The sequence below is a fragment of the Lipotes vexillifer genome, unplaced genomic scaffold, assembly GCF_000442215.2.
Source record: "Lipotes vexillifer unplaced genomic scaffold, Lipotes_vexillifer_v1.1 scaffold629, whole genome shotgun sequence".
Classification (NCBI taxonomy): domain Eukaryota; kingdom Metazoa; phylum Chordata; class Mammalia; order Artiodactyla; family Lipotidae; genus Lipotes; species Lipotes vexillifer.
In genome coordinates this window covers 2,911,909-2,932,191 of record NW_006774188.1, presented here as the reverse complement: position 1 = coordinate 2,932,191, position 20,283 = coordinate 2,911,909, and the positions used below count along the sequence as shown (strand labels likewise).

Sequence of the window (20,283 nt, the reverse complement as noted above, 5' to 3'; positions counted from 1 at the left end):
CGCCCCCGGGCCCCCAGTACCCGCCGAAGCCTTCTTGCCTTGAGGACCCCCCCCCCCACCAAGGCGTGGCTGCCCACCGCCCCGAGCCTCCCGGCTCACCGTGGTGGGCTTCTCCAGGGCGGCAAAGCGCTCTGCCCAGCCTGCCGTGGATTTCTCAAAAGCCTCATGCCTCTTGATGAGCTTTTCCACACTGTCCACCGTGTGTCCGAAGTCCCGGCTGGCCAGGTAGGGCTCCTGGGCGATCAGCCACGCTTCAGCCACCGAGGCGTCCCGAGAGAACTGGCACACTTCCAGCCCTGCCACGGACAACATGGCCCAGGGGTCTGTTAGCACCCAGCGGTCTGATCCTGCCGGGACCCCGGGGCCCCTCACAGACAGACACGGAGCTGGCGGGCAGGCCGAGGCCCACGTAGGTGTCCGTGTGGACACCCTGCTCAGTGGTGACCTGCTGCCCGAGGCTGCTCCATCCCCGTGCTGGGCCCCTACCTCATCTCCACTGATAGTGATATTTGAAAAACACATGAATTAGAACAAACTCTAAAACAAAATGGTTTTGACATCGCCCTTTGAGAACAGGCTTCTGCCCTGAGTGTTCCCGTCCCGGCCCCTGGCTGTCTCACTCACACAGTCATGCACAAGCAGCCATGGGAGAGTCCAGGTCTTTGTGGCTTGTGGCTCCTACCTGGGTGGTGGAATTTCCCTACCTCTCCTGTTTCCAGCTGCGGAGAACAGAGTTCTTTCTCTGCCCCACACGCCTCAGATCAAACCTTTGGGACGCACTAGAGCCTTACCCTGACCCCTGGAGAGGCCACAGCTCTACGGGGACACCGGCCAAGCAGGAGGCGGGGGACAGGTGGGGCAGAGGGTGGACAGGGAACAGGTGCTGGCTGGTCAGAGGCAGGCTTCCAGCAGCGTGTCTGTCGGGTCTCCCCCCCCAAGGCCCTTGGCCCTGAACTTTGCTGACGAGTGGTGCTGTGGAGGCTCTTCTTCCCCCAGCAGTGGGGGAAATCCACCACGTTGTGATCACCCCTCCCAGGCCCCTCCCCCGGCCCCGCCCCACAGCCCCAGGTTCCCTGGCTCCCAGGCTGCACTCACACATGTGGAGCTGCTCCTGGCGGGCCTTCCACTTCTCCTTCACCTCCTTCCTCCTGGACACCACCTGCTGCAGTTTCTCCCTGATCTGTGGGGAGGAAGGGAAGACGGCTTAGGCTCTGGTAACCCTTCCCCCTGTCTGAGGTGGTGTGCGGAGGGGCCCTGCACAGCCTGCTGGGCTTTGTCACACCGACCTGGCTTCAAGTCTTGGCCCTGCCACTTGCCAGCTGTGCAGCCTTGGGTAAATTACTTAACCTCTCTGAGGTTACCACGGGCTCACCCAGGAAGTGGGTGTCACCAAGACCAAAGCACACACACGTGTGAGGGTTAGGTGGGTTATGAGCCCACTCTCCCTACAGAGTAGCGGCCAGTTCCTCGAATAGGTTTGGTGGAGCTATAATCCCCGGGCCTACACACAGCCCCAGTCCCCCGCCCCCAGGAAAGCCTTGGCCCATGGGTTCCCTCCCAGGAAACTGTCTGGCCCAGCAGGAGCGGAGGCAAGGACAGGGAGGGCCCGTCCCTGCGCCGCCTTCCGCTCGCACCTCGTCCGAGGCTTGGTGCTGCCGCTGCAGCAGGGCCTCGCCGAGCTCCAGGCAGGCGCTGAAGCTCTTGCCTCGGGTCTCCGTCTCCGCCAGGATGCCCTTGTGATACTTCATGAGCAGCTCCACCGAGGAGACGTCCCTGCGGGGCCGGGCGTTTGGTGCAAAAGGAAGCTCTGGGTGACTCGGGCCCATCTGACACCAAGTCCCGATCAGAGGGGGACCCCTACCTGCCCGGGAGTCTGACTCCCTCCTCTCTCTCTGGACAGCCAGGAAGTCCTCTGCCAGCTGCCCAGCCCCAGCAGGAACATGGACGCCCTAGTGTCCTCCCTTGGTCAGTGGCCAGGACATGGACGGGGGTGCAGTGACCTCAAAAAAAGCCCGGGAATGTTAAATTTGGCAATAAAAAGGAATGAGGTACTGACACATGGATGGACCTTGGAAAGATTGTGGTAAGTGAAAGAAGCCTGTCACAAAGGACCACATAATATATGATTCCACTCATATGAAAAGTCTACAACAGGCAAATTTAGAGACAGAAAGCAGATTAGTGGTGGCCAGAGGAGTGCGGGGTGATGACTGCTAAGGGGTACAGGGTTTCTTTTTGGGGTGATGAAAATGTTCTAAACATGCTGTGGTGATGGTTGTACAACTGTGACTATGCAAAACATTGAATGGTACATTTTAAATGGCTGAATTGTATGGTATGTGGATTATAGCTCAATAATGATGTTAAATATAAAAGCTTGACCACAGGGACAGGCGCCCTAGGGGCAGAGGGACAGAGGTGGGCACGAAGTGTGCAGAGAGCTCTGATCCCGGCCGACTGCCCACGTGCCTGCCCCCACCCCTCACGCGCAATGAGCTCCTTTCCTGAGTTTTAGGGAAATGCCCCCATATGCCCGTGCTGGGGGAAGAGCAGGACCACTTCTGGACCTGCCCAACTCTGAATGTGTAAACTACTTACGTTCACTGACAACCACGGCCCCTGCCCCCACCGTAGAATCTGAACGACAGATGTCTTTCTCACCACTCTCAGGATTCCCTTTAGTCTGGAATAGTCGGTTCTCCCGGTGGCGGCTGAGCCACTCAGATTCTCCCTGGACCCAGCCTCAGGTGCCCCTTGGGGATTCTTGCACACCCACAGTCCAGGACGTCCCTCCGGGGCAGACCCTCGGAGCAGCACCCTGCTCTGCCAGCCTCTGGGACAAAGTGGGCCAGGTGCGGGGCTGCCTTGAGGACGCTGCCCTCACCTGGGCTTCTCCTGGGTCTTGATCTGCCGGATGATGCTGTCCATCCAGGAGAGGAGGTCTCGGACCATGCTGAAGAAGCGGAATTTGTCCGCTGTGTCCACCAGCTGGGTGCGGCGCCCCGCGCAGGCATCGAGCAGCGCCTGCCACGCAGCAGACACCTCCTGTTCCTTGTTCTGGATGGTGTCTGCCTTCTCTCCAGCGTACGCTGTCTGCAGGCGGGTGGCCACGTCCTGGAACTGCTGTACCTGTGATGGGGCAAAACTGAACAGTTTTCCAGGCAGACACGACTTGGGCCTGGGATGGGCAAGGGTGTCTGCCTCCTCCCAGTCTCCCTCCCGAGGACAGTGCTGGAAGCAGGATCCACCCACTGGGTGCTGGAGAGAAGGCTCCTTGCTTTGGCACCTATGCTGACCCAAAGCATCCCTTGGGCTCTGATGAGGATTTGGGAGTGAGAGGGGCTCTGTGCCCTTTGACGTATGATTATGAGAGTAATTATGTACCAGGCACTGCTCTACACACTTTTTGTTACTCTCTTCATCTTTACAACACCACCATCAAAGAGGTACTATTATTATCCCTGTTTTTGAGATGAGGAAACTGAGGCACAGGGAGGCTAAGTGACTGGCCCGAGGTCACTCACGCTCAGAGAGGGTGCAACTGGGGTTGGAGGCGTGCTCTCAACTCCCTGTTCCTAACCATTCTGCGTGGTGCCATCCCCTGTTTGAGGCTGGCACCAGGGCAGTGAAGCCTCATTCCTGAGACCTCGTTGGGGCTGTACCTGCCACAGGGGCTCCAGTACCCCCAAAGCACCTCCAGCTGGAGGACAGATCTTGAGGCTGTCCCCTTCTTGGTGAACCAGGGGCCCAACCTACTTTGATGTTCTTTCCCAAAACCCTGCTGGGTTGGTGCAGGACTGCACAGCTGGCCCAGCTCTCCCTGCTCCACTGGAGGCCCGGTGAGTCCCCACAGCTGAGCCCCTTGCTCTCACCCTTTCCATCATGCTGAACTCTGCAGAACCCTAGGGGCCTGTGGAGGTACCTTAGGGGGCAACCCATGATGGGAGGAGGGAGTCTAGGCTGGTCTTGGGCCCCCCTCCAGCTCCCATGGGGAAAGGCTGAACAGCTCAGTGGCTAAGGGTGTGGAGTCTATAGCCAGACTGCCAGGATCTGAATTCTGGCTCCACTGCTTAGCTGCATGTTTCTGGACAACTTAGTTACCCTTCTGTGCCTTGCTTTCCTCATGTAGAAAAGGCAGATAACATTATTCCCTTCCTCAGAGGGAGGCTGAGGATTCAGTGACCACGTATATTGCTTAGGACAGTACCTGGTGCTAGAAAAGTGCTACATGTATGTTCACTAATGATACTGCAATACTTGGACAACCAGAGAAATTGCATTTGAAGGTATTTTTGCATCGGGTTTTGGGAAAGGGTCAGTTTAAAGAACTAGTTGAAGCTGAAGAACATCTGAAAGCCTCTGCTTCCTGCCCGGAGCTGTTGCTTCTCTAAGGAGATGCCTGTTCGAGAAGTCTCCCCTCTAGAAGCCAGGAGAGGACCTGACACTGCGCCCCAGGGAAGCTAGTCATGGGGAAGGCGTGGAGGGACAGCCAGGGATGAGAGGCACCTGCACACCCAGCAGGTGGAGCTCCCGCTCGAAGGCTGTGTGCACGCGATGGAAGGACTCGGCGGTGCTGGCGTCCAGCCCCACATCCTCAGGCAGCTCGCGGTGCTTCTCGTCAATGAGGCCCAGGATCTCGGCGCCAGTGTAGAAATAACGCTGCAGGTCATAGGAGGCGGCCAGCAGCTGCATGCGCGTGTCAATGAGCTCCAGCAGGTCCGCCCACATCTCGTTCAGCCCGTCCTTCCACTCGGCGATGGTGGCCGCCTCTGCGTGGCCCACGTCGATGAGCCGCTCAATGATGGCATTCACGTTGTCCACCCGCTCCTGTCCAGTCGCCCCGGTCTCCCGGGCAAAGTCCCGGAACTTATCCCGGAGCAGCTGGACGGGGGTAGACAGAAAAGCGGTTACCGGTTACCAGGGCTCAGGGGTGCGGTCGTGTCATCACACTAGCTGCCGACTCTCCCAGCGGCACCTGCCACTGCCTGGAGCTGGGCTCTCACGTCTTCCCCAGGGCACCTGAGCTCGCACCGGGGGAGCCCGCATCTCTGCGGCACTTTGCACCTGGCGGGTGTGTGTATGTGTCTGGCACGACAGCTCCTAGGTCTACTGCATTAGAGGGAGACAAAGCAAGCGGTGGCCATGGGTACTCACAGTCACGTGGTCAAAGTCTTGCCCCATTTCTGGGGAGGAGGCCACCAGCTCCTTCTCCGTGATCCACTGCTCCAGGTCTTCCACCTCCCGCTTCAGCTGGAACAGGTGGTACATGTTCTCCAGCTTCCGCCTGCGCTCCTCTGCCATGTCCTTCAGCCCCGCGTACTGCTTGTCCACCTGCCCCTGAAGTCTGATGATCTGTTCCCTGGAATTCAAAACAAGAAAGCCCTCAGAGACGGCAACAGAGAACCCAGAGCAGCCAGATCAGAGGAGCCAGCCTCCTCCTCCCCAGGCCCGAGGCAGAGACGAGTGGCGGAGCACAGCTTCAGAGAAACGGCAGAATGGCTCTTCACGGGGAAGAGCTGGGGAGAGAAGGAACCATCCCTTAGACCATGATGCTTCAGGGGATAGTGAAATGTGTTCCCCTAGAGGGGGTGCCTCCAGCCCCTGCCCCTGACTCTGGGAAGCTCAGAGAGACAAGTGCAAATGGAGAACTCTTCCGCTATTCTTCCAGGGAGGCTGAGGCGTGGGCTGGCTGAGCCTGGCTCCACCAGCAGCAGACCCTGCTCAGCTCCTCTGGGAGGGGCATGCCATACCAGGGGCTCGATCCCTGGGGCTCCTTGGGAGATGCTGAGGCAGCTGCTGTGGGTGCCCTGAAGGTGACTGAGGACAGGGCCATGACTGGGGGTGGCCTGAGGTGTCTGGCCCAGTGGGCTCCCATTTATGCAAAACCCACACAACTGAACAGTGTAGATGGGTGTATAATGATTTCACTGAGACACTGTGAGATCCTGAGGTAGCGTCTGGACCACAAAAAGAAAAGCAAATTTAGGCTATGCTGAAAGATGCTTTAGACTAACTCTTGAAGAGACTGGAGCTCTCTGTTCACCAAGAAGGTAGTTTTGCTGTTCCATTTCCTAATCTCTTTGCAAACCAGGCTTCAGTCAGCCCTGTGTGAAGTTACACAAAACCACAACATAAAAGGGAATTGGGCCAATCAGAAGGCAGTTTTCTCAAACCCACAGTTTTCGGGAAAACTGTTCCTGTTTTCCGCCTTGGACCTGAAGGGATCCTGGTTGGTGGGGCCCCTGGCCTGATGCCCGGGATCTGGCCAAGTTGTCCCAGGAGGCACACGCACCCCTCGGGGTGGCCTGAAGACAGCAGGCTCTGGGCCCGGCCGGCCAGCTGCTTGATGTTCCTCCCGTACTCCTCTACTGTGCGTTGCTGCCGCAAGTGCCGTTTCAACATCACGATGGCGCCCTCTTCATCCTAGGAGGCAGCGGACTGTCAGGGCACGAGCTCACCTGGCCCAGGTTACAGCCCAGCTCCTGGAGGTGCCCGAGATGGGGGAGGGCCAGGCTGGCGGGACACCCACAGGAGAACTGCCCACGGTCCCCTCCCCTCTCCTCCCGTTGCCCGGCAACACCTACACCCTACCTTCCATTCGTCACCCTCAATTCTCGTCTGACATCCACCCTTCCCAGCCCAGATCCAACCTCTGTCCCCATGGAAACTTCCTGTATCACCCCAGCTTTTAGAGAACCCGCTCACCTCTCACCCCCTCCCGCAGCAGTTCATCTGCACAGAATCCATGGCACAAAATAGGTGAAGAATGCTTGTGTTAGAGCAAATCTAATTGGCAAACAGGGCGCCTGGCTGCAGTACGTGCACTGTATGTTCTTGAGAGGAGGGGCATCCTGAGAAGGAGGGTACCTCATACACCCTCTGCCTGCCCTCACTCCTCACACACCTGGCCTTACAGGTTCCCCACTGACTGCCCACCTCCACCCAGCTCTTCCTCTGGGCTGGTCTTGACGCCCAGCCTGGCACCCTGCCCGAGCCGACCTGGGGGGTCTCGTCGGAGAAGACGTAGAACTCCTGCTCACTGATCCAGGCCTCGGCCTCGCCCGCGTCCAGGTAGTACTGCTGTGCCTCGCTGGCGTCCCGCAGGCGCTGCAGCCGCCTGGCCGCCGTCTCCCGCAGTGTGTCCCACGAGACCTGCAGATGCCCCAGGCGCTCCTCCACGTCTCGGCAGTCGATCTCGGCCGCGGCCACCAGCTGCTGCCCCCTGTGCAGCACGTCCTCCACCCGTGGTGCGTGGCCCAGGATCTCGTTCTGCAGCGTCTGCGGCCAGAGGGGAAGGGCTCAGGGGCTGGTCTTCCCACCGTGCAGGGCAGCCCAGGATCACACCCTGGCACCTCTCGCCCTGCACCCCTTGGGGAAGCTTGAGCGGAGCAGATGTGGCCATAAAGACTGCTAGTGACCAGGTGCCCAGCACGGTGCTGGGCCTGCCACCTCATTCTCCTCTGGCCCTCACCATGACCTTCTGAGGTTAGCACTGGACACCAGTAGTTAGTTAGGTGACTGTGGACAGCACTGGACACCAGCAGTTAGGTGACTGTGGACAGCGAGTGGCAGAGTGGGGTTTGAACATGGCTCTCTCGGAGCCACATGTGCTCTTGAGGGCTCCCTACACCTCCTGTCTCAGCAGAGCTTGATTTCTTAGCTGTACGTGGAGAGCTAAGCTGGAGGAGAGGAAAACGATTCTTAAATGGCCTTTTGAGATCTGATTTTAGCAGCTTTTTTACTCTGTATAAAACAATACTTGACAGTGGCTCCTTGGTCAGAGTTTAGGATTTCGGTTTGTTTTCCCCTGTTTCTATTTCTCAAATCATCTGTGAGCTTTGTATTATTTCCTGCTTGAGCCTTTGGTCACCAAGATGGCATTTTCTTCCCACTCTGGTGATGGGTCACCTTTATCTTCAGGGGGCCGGGACATGTTGTCACTCGCTTTCTGGGTCCTAGAGGCCCCAGCCCGGCTGCTCCTTGCACGAGGGCTTTTGGCTCCTTACCCCCCATCTCCTCCCTTTTTACAATTTCCCATGGCCTTGAAAACTGTCTAGAGGGCGGGGGGTAAGAGAAGTACACACAGGCTGTGCTCTGACTGTCAGCATTTAAAACACATAGAACTAGCAATACCCACAAGTCACCTAACTTGCTGAAATGCATCTTTACACTTGATGCTCAGAATCTCGATTCTGACAATTTCCCGTGGTCTCTGCAATTGTAGTCAAACAACCGGTGATGTCAGCTCCGCTTGCCTCCTTACTTTCCCTGAGATCTTATATCCTACAAAGGTATTTCTTTCTCTCCTTTTAAGCAATTCCTTTCTAGGCCCCTGTGCAGTATATGCTTACTTAGAACATCTTTGTCCCTGACTTCATTCATTCAACCCACAGTTATTACTTCTGATGTATCAGGCCCTGTTCTAGGTTCTAGGGACAATATGGGAACAAGATAAACAAAACCCCTGCCCTCGTAAAGCTTACACTCTAGAAGAGGAAATGATAAGCATGTAAATAAATGAACGAATGCATATAACAGGTACTACGAGGAGCAGACACCACTGAGATGAGGATTTGTCTTCCAAGGCGTGGTGGTGGCCACGTTAACTGGGGGAGTCAGGAAGGGTTTTCTGTGCAGATGACATCTGAGTAAGACACGAATGATGAGGAGAGGGCAACCCCACAAAGATCTGGGGGATGAGTGTTGCACGCAGGAGGGAAGAGCGAGTGCCAAGAAAGTCCCTGGGGTGGAAGCAAGCCTGGACAGTCCAAAGGGCCAGGCAAGCTAGAATACTGTGAAGGGGGGCGAAAGTGATAAGGGAGGAGGCAGGGGCCAGACCAGGCAGGACAGTGCTTTTTAACCCTGGTTGCAGGCTGAATCACTGGGGAAAAACAGACACAGCCAGGGCCCCATCCCCAGAGATCCTTATTAATTGATCTGAGGTGGGACCTGGGTACTCGTATGTTTTTAGGTTCCCCCAGGTGATTCTAATGTGCAGCCAGAGTTGAGAACCCTTCGTGTGGCACCTTGCAGGTTCTGTTCTAGTTGCAATGACAGCCATTAAAGTGGTGGTTCTCCAAGTGGGCTTCCAGGCCAGCAGCATCAGCACCGCCTAGGATCTTGGTAGAAATGCAGATTATCAGGCTCTGCTCCCAGAGTCTGATGCAGTAAATCTAGGGTGGAGCCTGGTCAACTGTGTTTTAACAAGCCCTCCGGGTGAGCCTGATGCACACTGACCACTGCAGTAGAAGAAATGATAAAATGGGATTTCGGCTTTAGCAAGGCTAGCCTAAAATAGTCTTTACTGGGGCAGCCATGCTCTCCCACGAGATTATCTTTCCCTTCTTGTTAAGGGGAACCCCATCCATATTAGTCTTGCCCTTCTCCTGAAATAGCAACCTTCAGCCAGGGGAGTTGAAAATCATTGGCAATAACCCTTATTGAGGCTAAAGTCTTGAGTGCTGGAAGGACTAGAGTTGGCTCAATTTATAGCTGAGGAAACTGAGGCCCCGAGAATAGTCTTCTACCAGTCTTCCCCACTTTAACTGGAGGGTGTGATGTTAGCAGAAGCCCCGCCTCCGCCACCTTCTAACCCAGGTCCCTACGTGTTGCCACCGGAACCTCTGTGATTTGATCATGCCAACTAGAAGCAAAGCATTCGAGGGAGCTTTTAAGGAACCTCTTTGAATATAATTCATTCAGGCCTTTGCACAGTTGCTGGGTTCTATGAGCAGACGTTGGCTGGGGGGAAGGACATACCGTCTGCCATGACCTTCCTTCCCCAATGAGCTGCAGTACCGACTGGCACTCTGGGACACACTGCTCTTCTCTGGGCTAAGTTCCTAGACGCTCCTTGCTCAAGGCTGCGGCTGCCGCCACTTCCTGAGCCAGAGAGCAGACCAGGCAGAAGGAACTCTCTGCCCAAGAGCAGGGGTACGGCCAGCTACTGGCCAGACCACGTGGCCAGACCATGACCGCATGCAGCTGGCCTTCCTGGAGGACGCAGGCTTCCCCTGCAGCCCTGACACAGAGGAAGTGCATCTGCTCACTTCCAGGATTCTGACCAGGGCTGCAGAGATTCCCAATCCAGCCTGGGAAAGCAGAACAGCCAACGGATGTTTCCTCCAATGGCTCAGAGTCCGAGTTTAGCAGCTTCCCCGTGGCGTTGCAGCCCCACAAGTATGCTCATGTGTCTAGAGAACAGGGGCCTTCTTACCCTGAGGAGACTCAATAGGCCAAGCTTAGCTCTGGAAGCAAGGCAGTGATGGGAGAGACGCCAGGAGCTGAGAGCCTCCTCTCAGGGAGGTCACAGAATACAGAAGCTGTAAAGCACGTGAAACCCCAGGCCAGGGCCTCCAGGTCCTGCACGCACCTGTGCCCTGATGGGTCTGAATGGCCCCAAATCCCAAAGCACCTGGAGCCCCCAGCCCCATTCACCTCCGCCCCACTCTGTGGTCCTCCCAGAATTCTCTCTGCCATCATCAAAGCTGCTCCTTCGGCTATGAGAAGACAAACACAGACTGGGGACCCTGTGGCTATCAACAAGAACAATAACCTGGGGCTTCCCTGGTGGCGCAGTGGTTAAGAATCCGCCTGCCAATGCAGGGGACACGGGTTCGAGCCCTGGTCCGGGAGGATCCCACATGCCGCGGAGCGACTAAGCCCGTGCACCACAACTACCGAAGCCCGCACGCCTAGAACCCACGCTCCACAAGAGAAGCCACCACAATGAGAAGCCCGTGCACCACAACGGAGAGTAGCCCCCGCTCGCCGCAACTAGAGAAAGCCCGCGCGCAGCAACGAAGACCCAACGCAGCCAAACATAAATAAATTAAATAAATAATTTTTTTAAAAAAGAACAATAATCTGTTATGTGCTGCTGGGGACCTTGTGCAGATCAGGGCTGGGGCTTCCTCCGTGGGGCAGGTGGGACCGACCAGGTGGCAGGACTCACCTGGTTCTTCTTCATGAACAGCTGCACCGTTTGCAGGTTCGTGCCATGGTCGGTCGACTGGGCCAGCGGCAGCCTCTCCTCCACCCAGAGCTGCGGAGACCAGAAGGCGGGGGACAGCTGACGACAATCACAGCCACCCTTTCCCCGTCACTCACCGTGGGCCAGACAGAGCTCTGCTCACTGTGTCTCCCCAGCTCTTCCCAACACCCCATCAGGGTTTTGTAAAATGGGGGCATTTTGCTATTCTGAACGGAGGCTCCAAATAACTTGCTCCTGGTCACTTGGAGGGAAGGCAACGTAGCTGGATCTCGAGCCCAAGTCTGCCTGGCCCCAAAGTCCACGAGCGAGCTACCATTCAAAAGGCACTGGCTTACACTGACGTTTCGCGTAGTCATCACGACCACCCTATGAGACAAGGCGGTGAGATGACCAGACGTCTGCCACCAAGAACTGCCCCGGGCAGCAGCCAGCTATCCCGATGACAGCTGCCGGCTCAGCCGCTGGGGGAGGGGGGAGCTGCGGCCCACCCACCGTCTCATCCTCTAAGTCCCGGCTGATCTGCAGCTTGGCTCTGGATGATTCCAGCTGCTTCTTCCTCCTCCCCAAGGGCTCCAGAAGGTCCAGGAACCGCTTCTCGATGCTCAAGTCTTCATGCCCTGCCTCCTCTCCCAGCGAGGGCATCTGGGCGCACAGCTCCTCCAGTTCCACCTTCCGCACGTTCACTTGGTCCTCCACGCGCTGGGACACAAGGGGACAGCGTCGGCACCAGCCCTGGCACCTGGGCAGCCCCTCGTCCACTTCATCGTGTAAATCCCACCCATCCTCAAAGGCCTGGTTTGAGCTCAGCCTCCCCTAAGAAGTCTCCTTGGATTGCCCCCACCTCATCTTTTGCCCCTCTGAGCGTCCGTCCTGTACTTCTCATGCACACTTTTATTACCCCGTCTGGATCCCTCCCTGTCTTACCCATTGCAAAAGGGTAGGAGCTGGGCTGTGAACCGGGAGACCTGATAAAAGCCAGCCCAGCTAAGGGCACAGGCGGGGACTCCCTTTCAGGTCGCAGATTTGCTTCCAAGACCCCCTCCATCCCAACACCCTCGGTCTACAACCTGCTCACTTACCTTCAGCTTAGCCAGCATCCTGTTGACGCTGGTCAGGTCCTTGCCCAGGTCGTCCGACCGTAGCTGGTCCTCCATGGCCCTGATCCACTTGTTGAGGTCGGCGTGGGTCTGCGAGCGCAGGTCAGAGCTCCTGGCGGCTGAGAGGTGCTGGGTCGTCTCCTGTGTCGTGGCCTGAAGCTCATCCCAGAGCCGGCGCAAGGCTTCCAGCCTCTGGGACACCAGGGCCGCAAACTGGGGCTTCTCCTCCATCAGCTGCTTTCCCTCCTGTGTGGGGAAGCAGGAGAGTTCACCCTCTGACCTTGGAGAGCCGCCTTGTTCCAGGTGGCTGCAAAGGGCTAACCGAGGGGAGGTCAGTGAGGCAAAGGATCTGCCTAGAACTCGGGTGAGGCTCGGCTGAAAGACCCTGCACCCCCACAGTTATTTGCAGTAGAAGGTGGGACAGGGAGAGCGTGTCTGGGGCAAATGACTCAGGGAGACTGTAGCATAGGGAGCTGCAGACAAGAACCAGCTAGTACTAAAATTTATTTTTAGTTATTTAAAAAAAAAAAAAAAAGATTCAAGATCCACCCAGGTACAACAACCATGGAAACCTCCCTGTGAGTTTGTTTGTTTGTTTATTTATTGTGCCGCGCAGCTTGCGGGATCTTAGCTCCTAGACCAGGGATTGAACATGGGCCCTCAGCAGTGAAAGGGCAGAGTCCTAACCACTGGACTGCCGGGGAATTCCTTCACCCTCTCTTAATTGTCTTGCGAGAAGCTGTGCTCTGACCGTCAGTGATATCTTTTAGTTGCTGAGTTTGCCTTGTCTGGTTTTCACCCACATAAATGTATCTTTTTCGGAAGGTTACAGATGATTTGGGCCTAGGAATACACACTTGCTAATGATAGTTAATATTTATTGAGTGCCTAATAATTGCCAAGTAATATTCTAAGTGCTTTAATGCTCACAACTCCCTCGGGTGGGTACCGTTATTATCCTCATTTTACAGATGAAGAAACTGAGGCGCAGGGAGGTTGAGGAGTCAGACAGCCTGGCTCGGAGCCTGCACCCTTAGCCACGATGGACACAGCCTTGTGTGGCCCTAGGCCCACTTTTTCCAGATAGCCACAGCAGGGAGGGGCAGAGGTACCTCCCTTCCTATTCCCAGATCTAACTCCAGCCACATTCTGACTCGGGTCCCTGGGCAAGCTTGTTACAGGGGGACCCTTGGTATGAATGACCACTCCCTGGTGGTTCTGCTCATCCAAACAGTGAGGGTCAGTAGTCCCTGGCCCATTCTGCCCATCTCACATATTCCCCTGCCCCTGGGCAGGACAGCGTGGGGCCCTGGTGTGGATGATGGAAGGCAGACAGAGGTTACTGCCATCCTAGCACTGAAAGCTGAGGCTCTGACTCTGTGTCTTCAGTGTCCTGGACTGTCCCCAGACTCAGGTGACCCAGAGGAGGCAGCCATTCTGACCGGGTTTTATAAGACTGGACGTATCAGGAGCTCTGAAGGTTTAACTACTATTTGGAGAAGTTTTTCACGCCCAGGTTCTACACCGTCCAGCAAGCTGCAGGCCAGTGTCCATGCCCTGTGTGAAGCGCTGCTCAGGGAAGCATCCGAGCAGAGAGCCCAAATGCTCGCTCTACTCACTGCATCAATGTTCTCTAGCCACCCCTGGTGGGAAGCCAGCTCTGCCACGAACGCCTGGTGCTTCAGCCATTTGTTGTGAAGGTTTCGAGCTTCATCATAGGAGACATCCTGAGATGTCAGCAGCTTGTCATTGATCCAGAGAGTGAGCTGTGGGCAGAAAGAGTGGGTTCAATGGTCCCCGAGTGTCCTTCTTTGGCCAGGGGCTCAGGGCAGGAGTGCCGCCCACCTCTGGCTCCGGAAGAGGAGGACCAAGGGGAGGAAGTATGAACACAGCAGAGTACACTCCCCTCCAACTCTGGATCCCTAACTCCCAGCACGGGAAACTTAACCTGCGTTGTCTCAGGGTTAAAATACAGGCACTACTGTGTCTTCCCCTCTAGAGTGTGTGCAGTATGACACCAGGTATATTTATACTTCTCTCCACATTTCCAGGACCGAGGACAGGGCCTGGCCTACTGCAGGAACTCAACAAGTGTCCACTGAATGGATGGATAAATCAACCCTTTGGCAGTAGGGGGAGAAATCATTGATAAACACGGAGAAAATGTTCTCTGAGGAAAAAGCCAAGGCAGATCCTATAATTAACAATGAAGGAAGAACTGTGATGAGCCTCTGATGTTTCCAAGATGTCCTGGCACCATAACAAGCCTGGTTGGTACCAGGGGCAGAGGTGGGTGAAAACAAAGTCATTTGGGTTGAGAGGAAAGGGGTATGAGGATGGAAGCAAGAAAGAAGTCAGGGGAAGCCCCATTCCACATGCAAGTACTGTTCACGGAAGGACCTAGGAGTGCAGGGTAAAGACCTTGCCGTACAGCTCTCCGCAGGCTGAGCGAGGAGCTTCTGGGTCAGCAGTTCTCCAACCAGAAGGTTGGTTGAGAATGCTGCTCTTTTTCACCCCCTAAGTTCTGGTTCACCTGGGCCCAAGTGGGGCCCAGGAGCCTGCATCTAACCAGAGCCAAGACTGGCTCCATTATTTGCAGGGCCTGGTGCAAAATGGAAATGTTCAAAATTATTAAGAATTTCTCAGTGCTTTGTGACCACTAGAGGGGTGGGATAGGGAGGGTGGGAGGGAGGCGTGAGAGGGAGGGGATATGGGGATATATGTATACATATAGCTGATTCACTTTGTTATAAAACAGAAACTAACACAACGCTGTAAAGCAATTATACTCCAAGAAAGATGTAAAACCAATTTTTTTTTTGAAAGTAGAATCTGCTAAAGGAAAACTATAAAAAAAAAAAAAAAAAGAATTTCAAGATGGCAACAGGAGAGCATTAAACTAAACACGGGGCCCTTGTAAGCAGGGGGCCCCGTATGAATGCACAGGTCACGTGACTTTCAGGCCGACCCTGACCAGAGCCCTAGGTGACTCAGGCCACTTTCTGAGAAAGCCTGCCCTGGACTTGACAAATTAGAAGATATCTTTACAGATTTGAAAAAGAAATTGTGGAACCAAAGATTCTAGAGGATGAAGGACTTAAGCTGTCAAGTGCCCAGAGCTCCCCACTTATGGAATCCAGACTCCTGAGTCTAGAAAGGACTTCCCACCTCTAGGACACTCTGCTTCTAGAAGGAATCTCCTGCAAAGTGGCCAGCCTGGCTGGAGCCTCACCTCCTGGCAGTTCTGCAGGAAGTTCTGGAGCTCCAGGTTGTCTCTCAGAAGGACTGAGGCCTCCTGGGCCTTCTCGTCATTCTTCCTGTGCCTGGAAGGGAAGCCGGAGCCACAGTCACGATGGTGCTGAGCGCTGTACCACCACCCTACCGGGCCCCGTGACCCTAGGGGCGGAGGGTACCTGTCCTCAATCAGCTGCACCTTCTCCTTGATCTTGTCCGAGTAGAGGTTTCCTTCAGCTACCAGCTTGTTTCCAGAGTCCACAGGACTCAAAACCTTATCCCGGTTGTTCTCCATAGACACCAAGAATTCCTCAAACTTCCGGATCCTGGCCTCTGCAGCTTCTAGGGAGTCTGGGGGCTCCAAGTGAGCCAGAGTATATTCCTGTTGAAGCAAGTTTCCAGAACAGGCATGAAGACAAGCTGAGGAGGCGGGGAGGGCACCTGCCAGGCAGGCGCACCATGTGCAGCCATGCAGGTTACAGCATGAATGGCACCCCCTGGAGCTGTGGAAGGAGGAAGAGCTCCCTGGGTCTTGTCCCCCAGCCCCACTCGGGGGCACCTGATCCACAGGGTGCCTAAAGCCACATGGAAGGGTAACCACCCAGGGAAAAATTCACTTCACTAGCCTCTAACTGGCCCAAGAACAAGACGTAGTCTGTGACACGGGACTGGAAAGGGCACATGATAAGGAACGAAGAGGACTGTCCTCCGAACTAGTGGCTTGAGAGAGTCCAAGAAAAGCATAATTTGGTCCCTGAGCCCTGTAGCACTGTTGCAGACTTACGACATAAATTCCCTGTTGCCCTGAGAGATGGCCCCTGGCTCCTGGCCCCGAATGCCTCGCCCTACCTGGTTGCTGAGGATGGCTTCAGCCTGCTTGGCATCCTTCTGGAACTCCTGGAAGCCGAGGCACTGGGTGAGGGCATGGCTGCGGCTCTCCCACATCCGGTGCAGGGCATCCCAGCCCTTATCCAGGCCATCCAGCCGCTGGCCCAGGAGCAGGTACTCCGGGTCTGTCTGGCCATGGATCACCTTCTCTCCGGATGCCTTGACCTGCTGGTAGCTCTTCTGGTGCCTGTCAATGTCATCCTTGATGGCCGCATGCTGCTGCAGGAGCTGCTCGGCTTCTGGGAGGGACTCGGGCATGTCCTTGGAGGCCACATCCTTCTGGGCCGTGGACAGCCAGGCCTGGAAGGCATCCAGATCCTGCAGGAAGGCCTGCAGCTGGCTGGCGTCCCCCAGCGAGGCCTCCTGGCTCTTCAGGGCTTGCTGCAGGGCCTGCCACAGCTCCTCCACATACGCCTGCCGCTGGCCAATGTCCTCCTTCAGCTCAGGGTGTGACTCCATCAGCTGCTGCGACTCCTGCCGCAGGGCGCCCACGCGGGCATGGATGGCGGCCACGTCACGCTCCAGCCCCGACAACCTGCGCTGGATGGCGACGACGCCTGCCAGGTCCCGGCCCAGGTCCTTTGTAGACTCCACCACCTTTGTCTTGTCCACCACCCACTTGCTGGTCTCCTCGCAATCCACACAGTAGCTGTGCACCCGGAGGGCCGAGTCCACAGCCTCCCGCCGTTCCAACACCATGGTCTGGAATTCCTGCCACCTGCCGAGGGACGGGGGACACAGAGACACCTTCTTCCGTAACGCTTCCCACAGGGTGTCCCCTCCACATTTAGAAGGGACACCAGACTTCCCTTCCAGAGTCTCTCCTGATAGGCCTTGCACGCTCAAAAGAGTCATCTATCCAACAAACTGTCATGAGTAAAATATGTTTATCCAATTTTACTCAAGACAACATAACTGCCAACCAGAGCTTTCCATCAGCAGGAGGTGAGCTGTGATGTTATTCCAGCCATCAGTAAAGGAACATGATGCTCTCTATGTAAGCTCTATATGTAGTTGAATTTCAGGCAAACGTACAGTTTCCCCAGAGTTTGAAAAATACAAGCATACCTTGTTTTATCGTGCTTTGCTTTACTGTGCTTCACCGATATCACAGATATTACAGTTTTTGTTTTTTACAAATTGAACGTCTGTGGTGACCCTCTGTCGAAAAATCTATCCCTGGCATTTTTCCAACAACATTTGCTCACTTCATGTCTCTGTACTACTTTTTGGTAGTTATTGCAATATCAAACTTTTGCATTATTATATTTGTGTGGTGACTTGTGGGCAGTAACATCTTTGATGTTACTATTGCAAAAAGATTATGACTCATTGAAAGCTCACATGATTAGCATTTTTTTAGTGATAAAGTATTTTTATTTTTGGCGGTCCGCGGGCCCCTCACTGTCGTGGCCTCTCCCGTTGCGGAGCACAGGCGCCGGACGCGCAGGCTCAGCGGCCACGGCTCAAGGACCCAGCCGCTCCGCGGCATGTGGGATCTTCCCGGACCGGGGCACGAACCCGTGTCCCCTGCATCGGTAGGCGGACTCTCAACCACTGCACCACCAGGGAAGCCCAGTGATAAAGTATTTTTAAATTAAGGTATGTACATTGTTTTTCTAGGCATAATGCTGTTGCACACTTAATAGACTACAGTATACTGTAGACAACTTTTATATGCACTGGGAACCCCCCAAATTTGTGTGACTCTCTTTAGTTTGATATTTGCTTTATTGGGGTGATCTGCAACTGAACCCACAATATCTCCGAGGTACACCTGTAATGAAAATAATTAGAAACCTCCCATTACCAACCTTAAGAATGCTTTAGGACACAGGGTCCCAGCTTCCCCAGAGGAAACACACAGATGCCTAAGACCAAGTTCCAAGTGCCCAGGGCCTAAGAAAAGCCACCATGGTTCTAAAACAAAAGAGTCCTGGTGAAGAGAAGGAAAAGGAAGAGGAAGGGGGAAGGAGAAGCTGGGATTATAATTAAAACATCATCTTAACCTTCATGTGCAGTCTGGAATGAAACTGGGGAGGGTGCAGATGTTGGGCAGAGGTCTTGGGGTTGGTCTGCAGCCCACAGTAAGCTTCTTCTAAATAGCTGCCCATTAGCCTGGGCCCAGACCACCAGGGACACCTCCCGTGGACCCAGGTTTACTCATCCTGCATCACCGTAATCTAGATGCACACGATAGTATGCTGAGCACACATTTGCTAATTGAACCTAACTCTCTTGCATATCCACAGTGTAGAAGGCATTATGTTAGACTTTGGGAGGATACAGTCATAGCTAGACTTTGCTCCATGGAGTGTATGGTTTAGAGAGAAATTAAGACAAACTCACCCAAAACGATAGTATAAAATACTACATACATAGCGCATACCAGGCAGAGAGGACCAAGGGAGCTGTGAGGAGGGATAATAGCAACCTCACGGTGGTCATCTGAGCTGTATTTCAACGGGCAAACCTCCAGTGCCTCCACGGGAGTGATCTATTTAAGGATGGGGCCCCGAGTAGCTCGCTCATCTTTGCAGTCCCAGCACTGGGGGATGGAGGTGGAGGCAGGAGGCAGATGGGCTGGGCAGAGCATACTGTGGGCATTCCCAGGGTGACCATGGCTGCTAGTCTGGGGGTGGAAGACAGGCCTGCAAACAGAAGTGGGAGATGGGCCAGGAAGGATCGGGAATTCTGAGAGAGAGAGAGAGAGAGAGAGAGAGAGAGAGAGAGAGAGAGAGAGGAGAAAGAGCCCAGAGGAAGGATTGGGAATTCCAGGAAAGAGAGGAGGGAGAGTCCAAACGTGAAGTCCCTCAACTCTGGGTAGTTCTGTGCCTGATGCACGGATGCTGCTGAGGCTGGACCTCAAGGGAAAGCAGCAGCAGATTTCCTCCAACGTGGTCTGAAACCACTGTGAAAGGATAATGAGGCACTCCAGGGCTGTGAGATCTCCTGGCTCCATCCAGAAGCCACAGGAGAGGGTCTGGCCGTGCCCCTGGGCAAGTGGCTCCATGGCGATTTTCCAGACTTTTCCTGGTGTGGCCTCACTGCAGCCACCAGGCAGAGCCCACATAGGGGACAGGGTGAGGTTTGGGTCTAGTCTACCTCCTAAACCCACCTTCCCCTCCACTGCACCATCTCCAAAAGGGAGGCAGTTGATAGAACTGCTCTAGGCAGCACTGGCCAGACCATGTCAGGAGTCCAGGTTTGGTCCTGGGCCCAAGATTGTTAAGAAAATGTTGGTCAACTAGAATGCATGCGGTGGGAGGTAATCACACATTCAGTAAGTGTTTGAATGACTCATGTGTGCCGAGCCTGGCAGAAGATATTTCAATTTTGTCCTCGGTCACTCATTCACTGTGTTATATCACACAACTACCAAGTGCCTTGTGCCAGGCCCCTTTCAAGGCTCTGGGCATGTAGCAACGAACAAAGCAAAGTGCTCTCATTCGAGTGGGCAGAGACAAATAAGTGTTTAGTCTATCAGGTGGTGACAAGTACAATGGAAAAAATGAAAGCAAGATAACAGGATGGAGGCAGAGGAGCTGGATGGGAAGGAGGTAGTGATACTTTGAATGGGGTGGACAGTGCGGGCTGCTCCAAGAAGCTGACACGTGAGCTGAGATCTGAGCGAGGGACTAAGGCAAGTGGATATTGGGGAAAAGAATATTCTGAAGAGAGGGAACCTCAGACAGCAAAATGCTTGGTGCTCAGAGCACTGCGGACAATATATAAAGATACTGCTCTTCATTCGCTTACAGTCTAGTAGAAAAGTTCTTCAGGACGAAAGTAATTATAACACAAGGTAGAATGTGAAGCTTTAAGCCAGTCAAGGGAGGGAAAGATACTTTTTCATCCTGGAAACTGGGAAGGAGAGGAACCTGGACTGGCCTAAAAACAAGCATGATTTAGACTACGTAGTTGGAGGAGGATGCACTCTGTAGAGAGAACAGCAGCGACTTGGAGGCAGGACTGTGGATGGGGTGAAGAATGACAACTGTCTTTAAAAATACTTGAAGAGGGGCTTCCCTGGTGGCGCAGTGGTTGAGAGTCCGCCTGCCGATGCAGGGG

General features: G+C 54.8%; 1 protein-coding gene across 1 annotated transcript in view; it reads right to left on the bottom strand.

The window, feature by feature from the left end:
- SPTB (spectrin beta, erythrocytic) overlaps positions 1-20,283 on the bottom strand; it is a 67,647-nt gene that overhangs the window by 13,954 nt on the left and 33,410 nt on the right. Inside the window, exons 15-29 of the mRNA XM_007449031.1 lie at positions 16,174-16,930; positions 15,504-15,706; positions 15,323-15,413; positions 13,710-13,856; positions 12,073-12,336; positions 11,486-11,692; positions 10,955-11,044; positions 7,000-7,278; positions 6,293-6,423; positions 5,155-5,359; positions 4,507-4,881; positions 2,885-3,129; positions 1,635-1,773; positions 1,096-1,180; positions 100-296 (exon numbers count right to left, since the gene is read on the bottom strand). Coding sequence (XP_007449093.1) covers positions 100-296; positions 1,096-1,180; positions 1,635-1,773; positions 2,885-3,129; positions 4,507-4,881; positions 5,155-5,359; positions 6,293-6,423; positions 7,000-7,278; positions 10,955-11,044; positions 11,486-11,692; positions 12,073-12,336; positions 13,710-13,856; positions 15,323-15,413; positions 15,504-15,706; positions 16,174-16,930 — 3,415 coding nt within the window. The remainder of the gene's footprint in view (positions 1-99; positions 297-1,095; positions 1,181-1,634; positions 1,774-2,884; positions 3,130-4,506; positions 4,882-5,154; positions 5,360-6,292; positions 6,424-6,999; positions 7,279-10,954; positions 11,045-11,485; positions 11,693-12,072; positions 12,337-13,709; positions 13,857-15,322; positions 15,414-15,503; positions 15,707-16,173; positions 16,931-20,283) is intronic.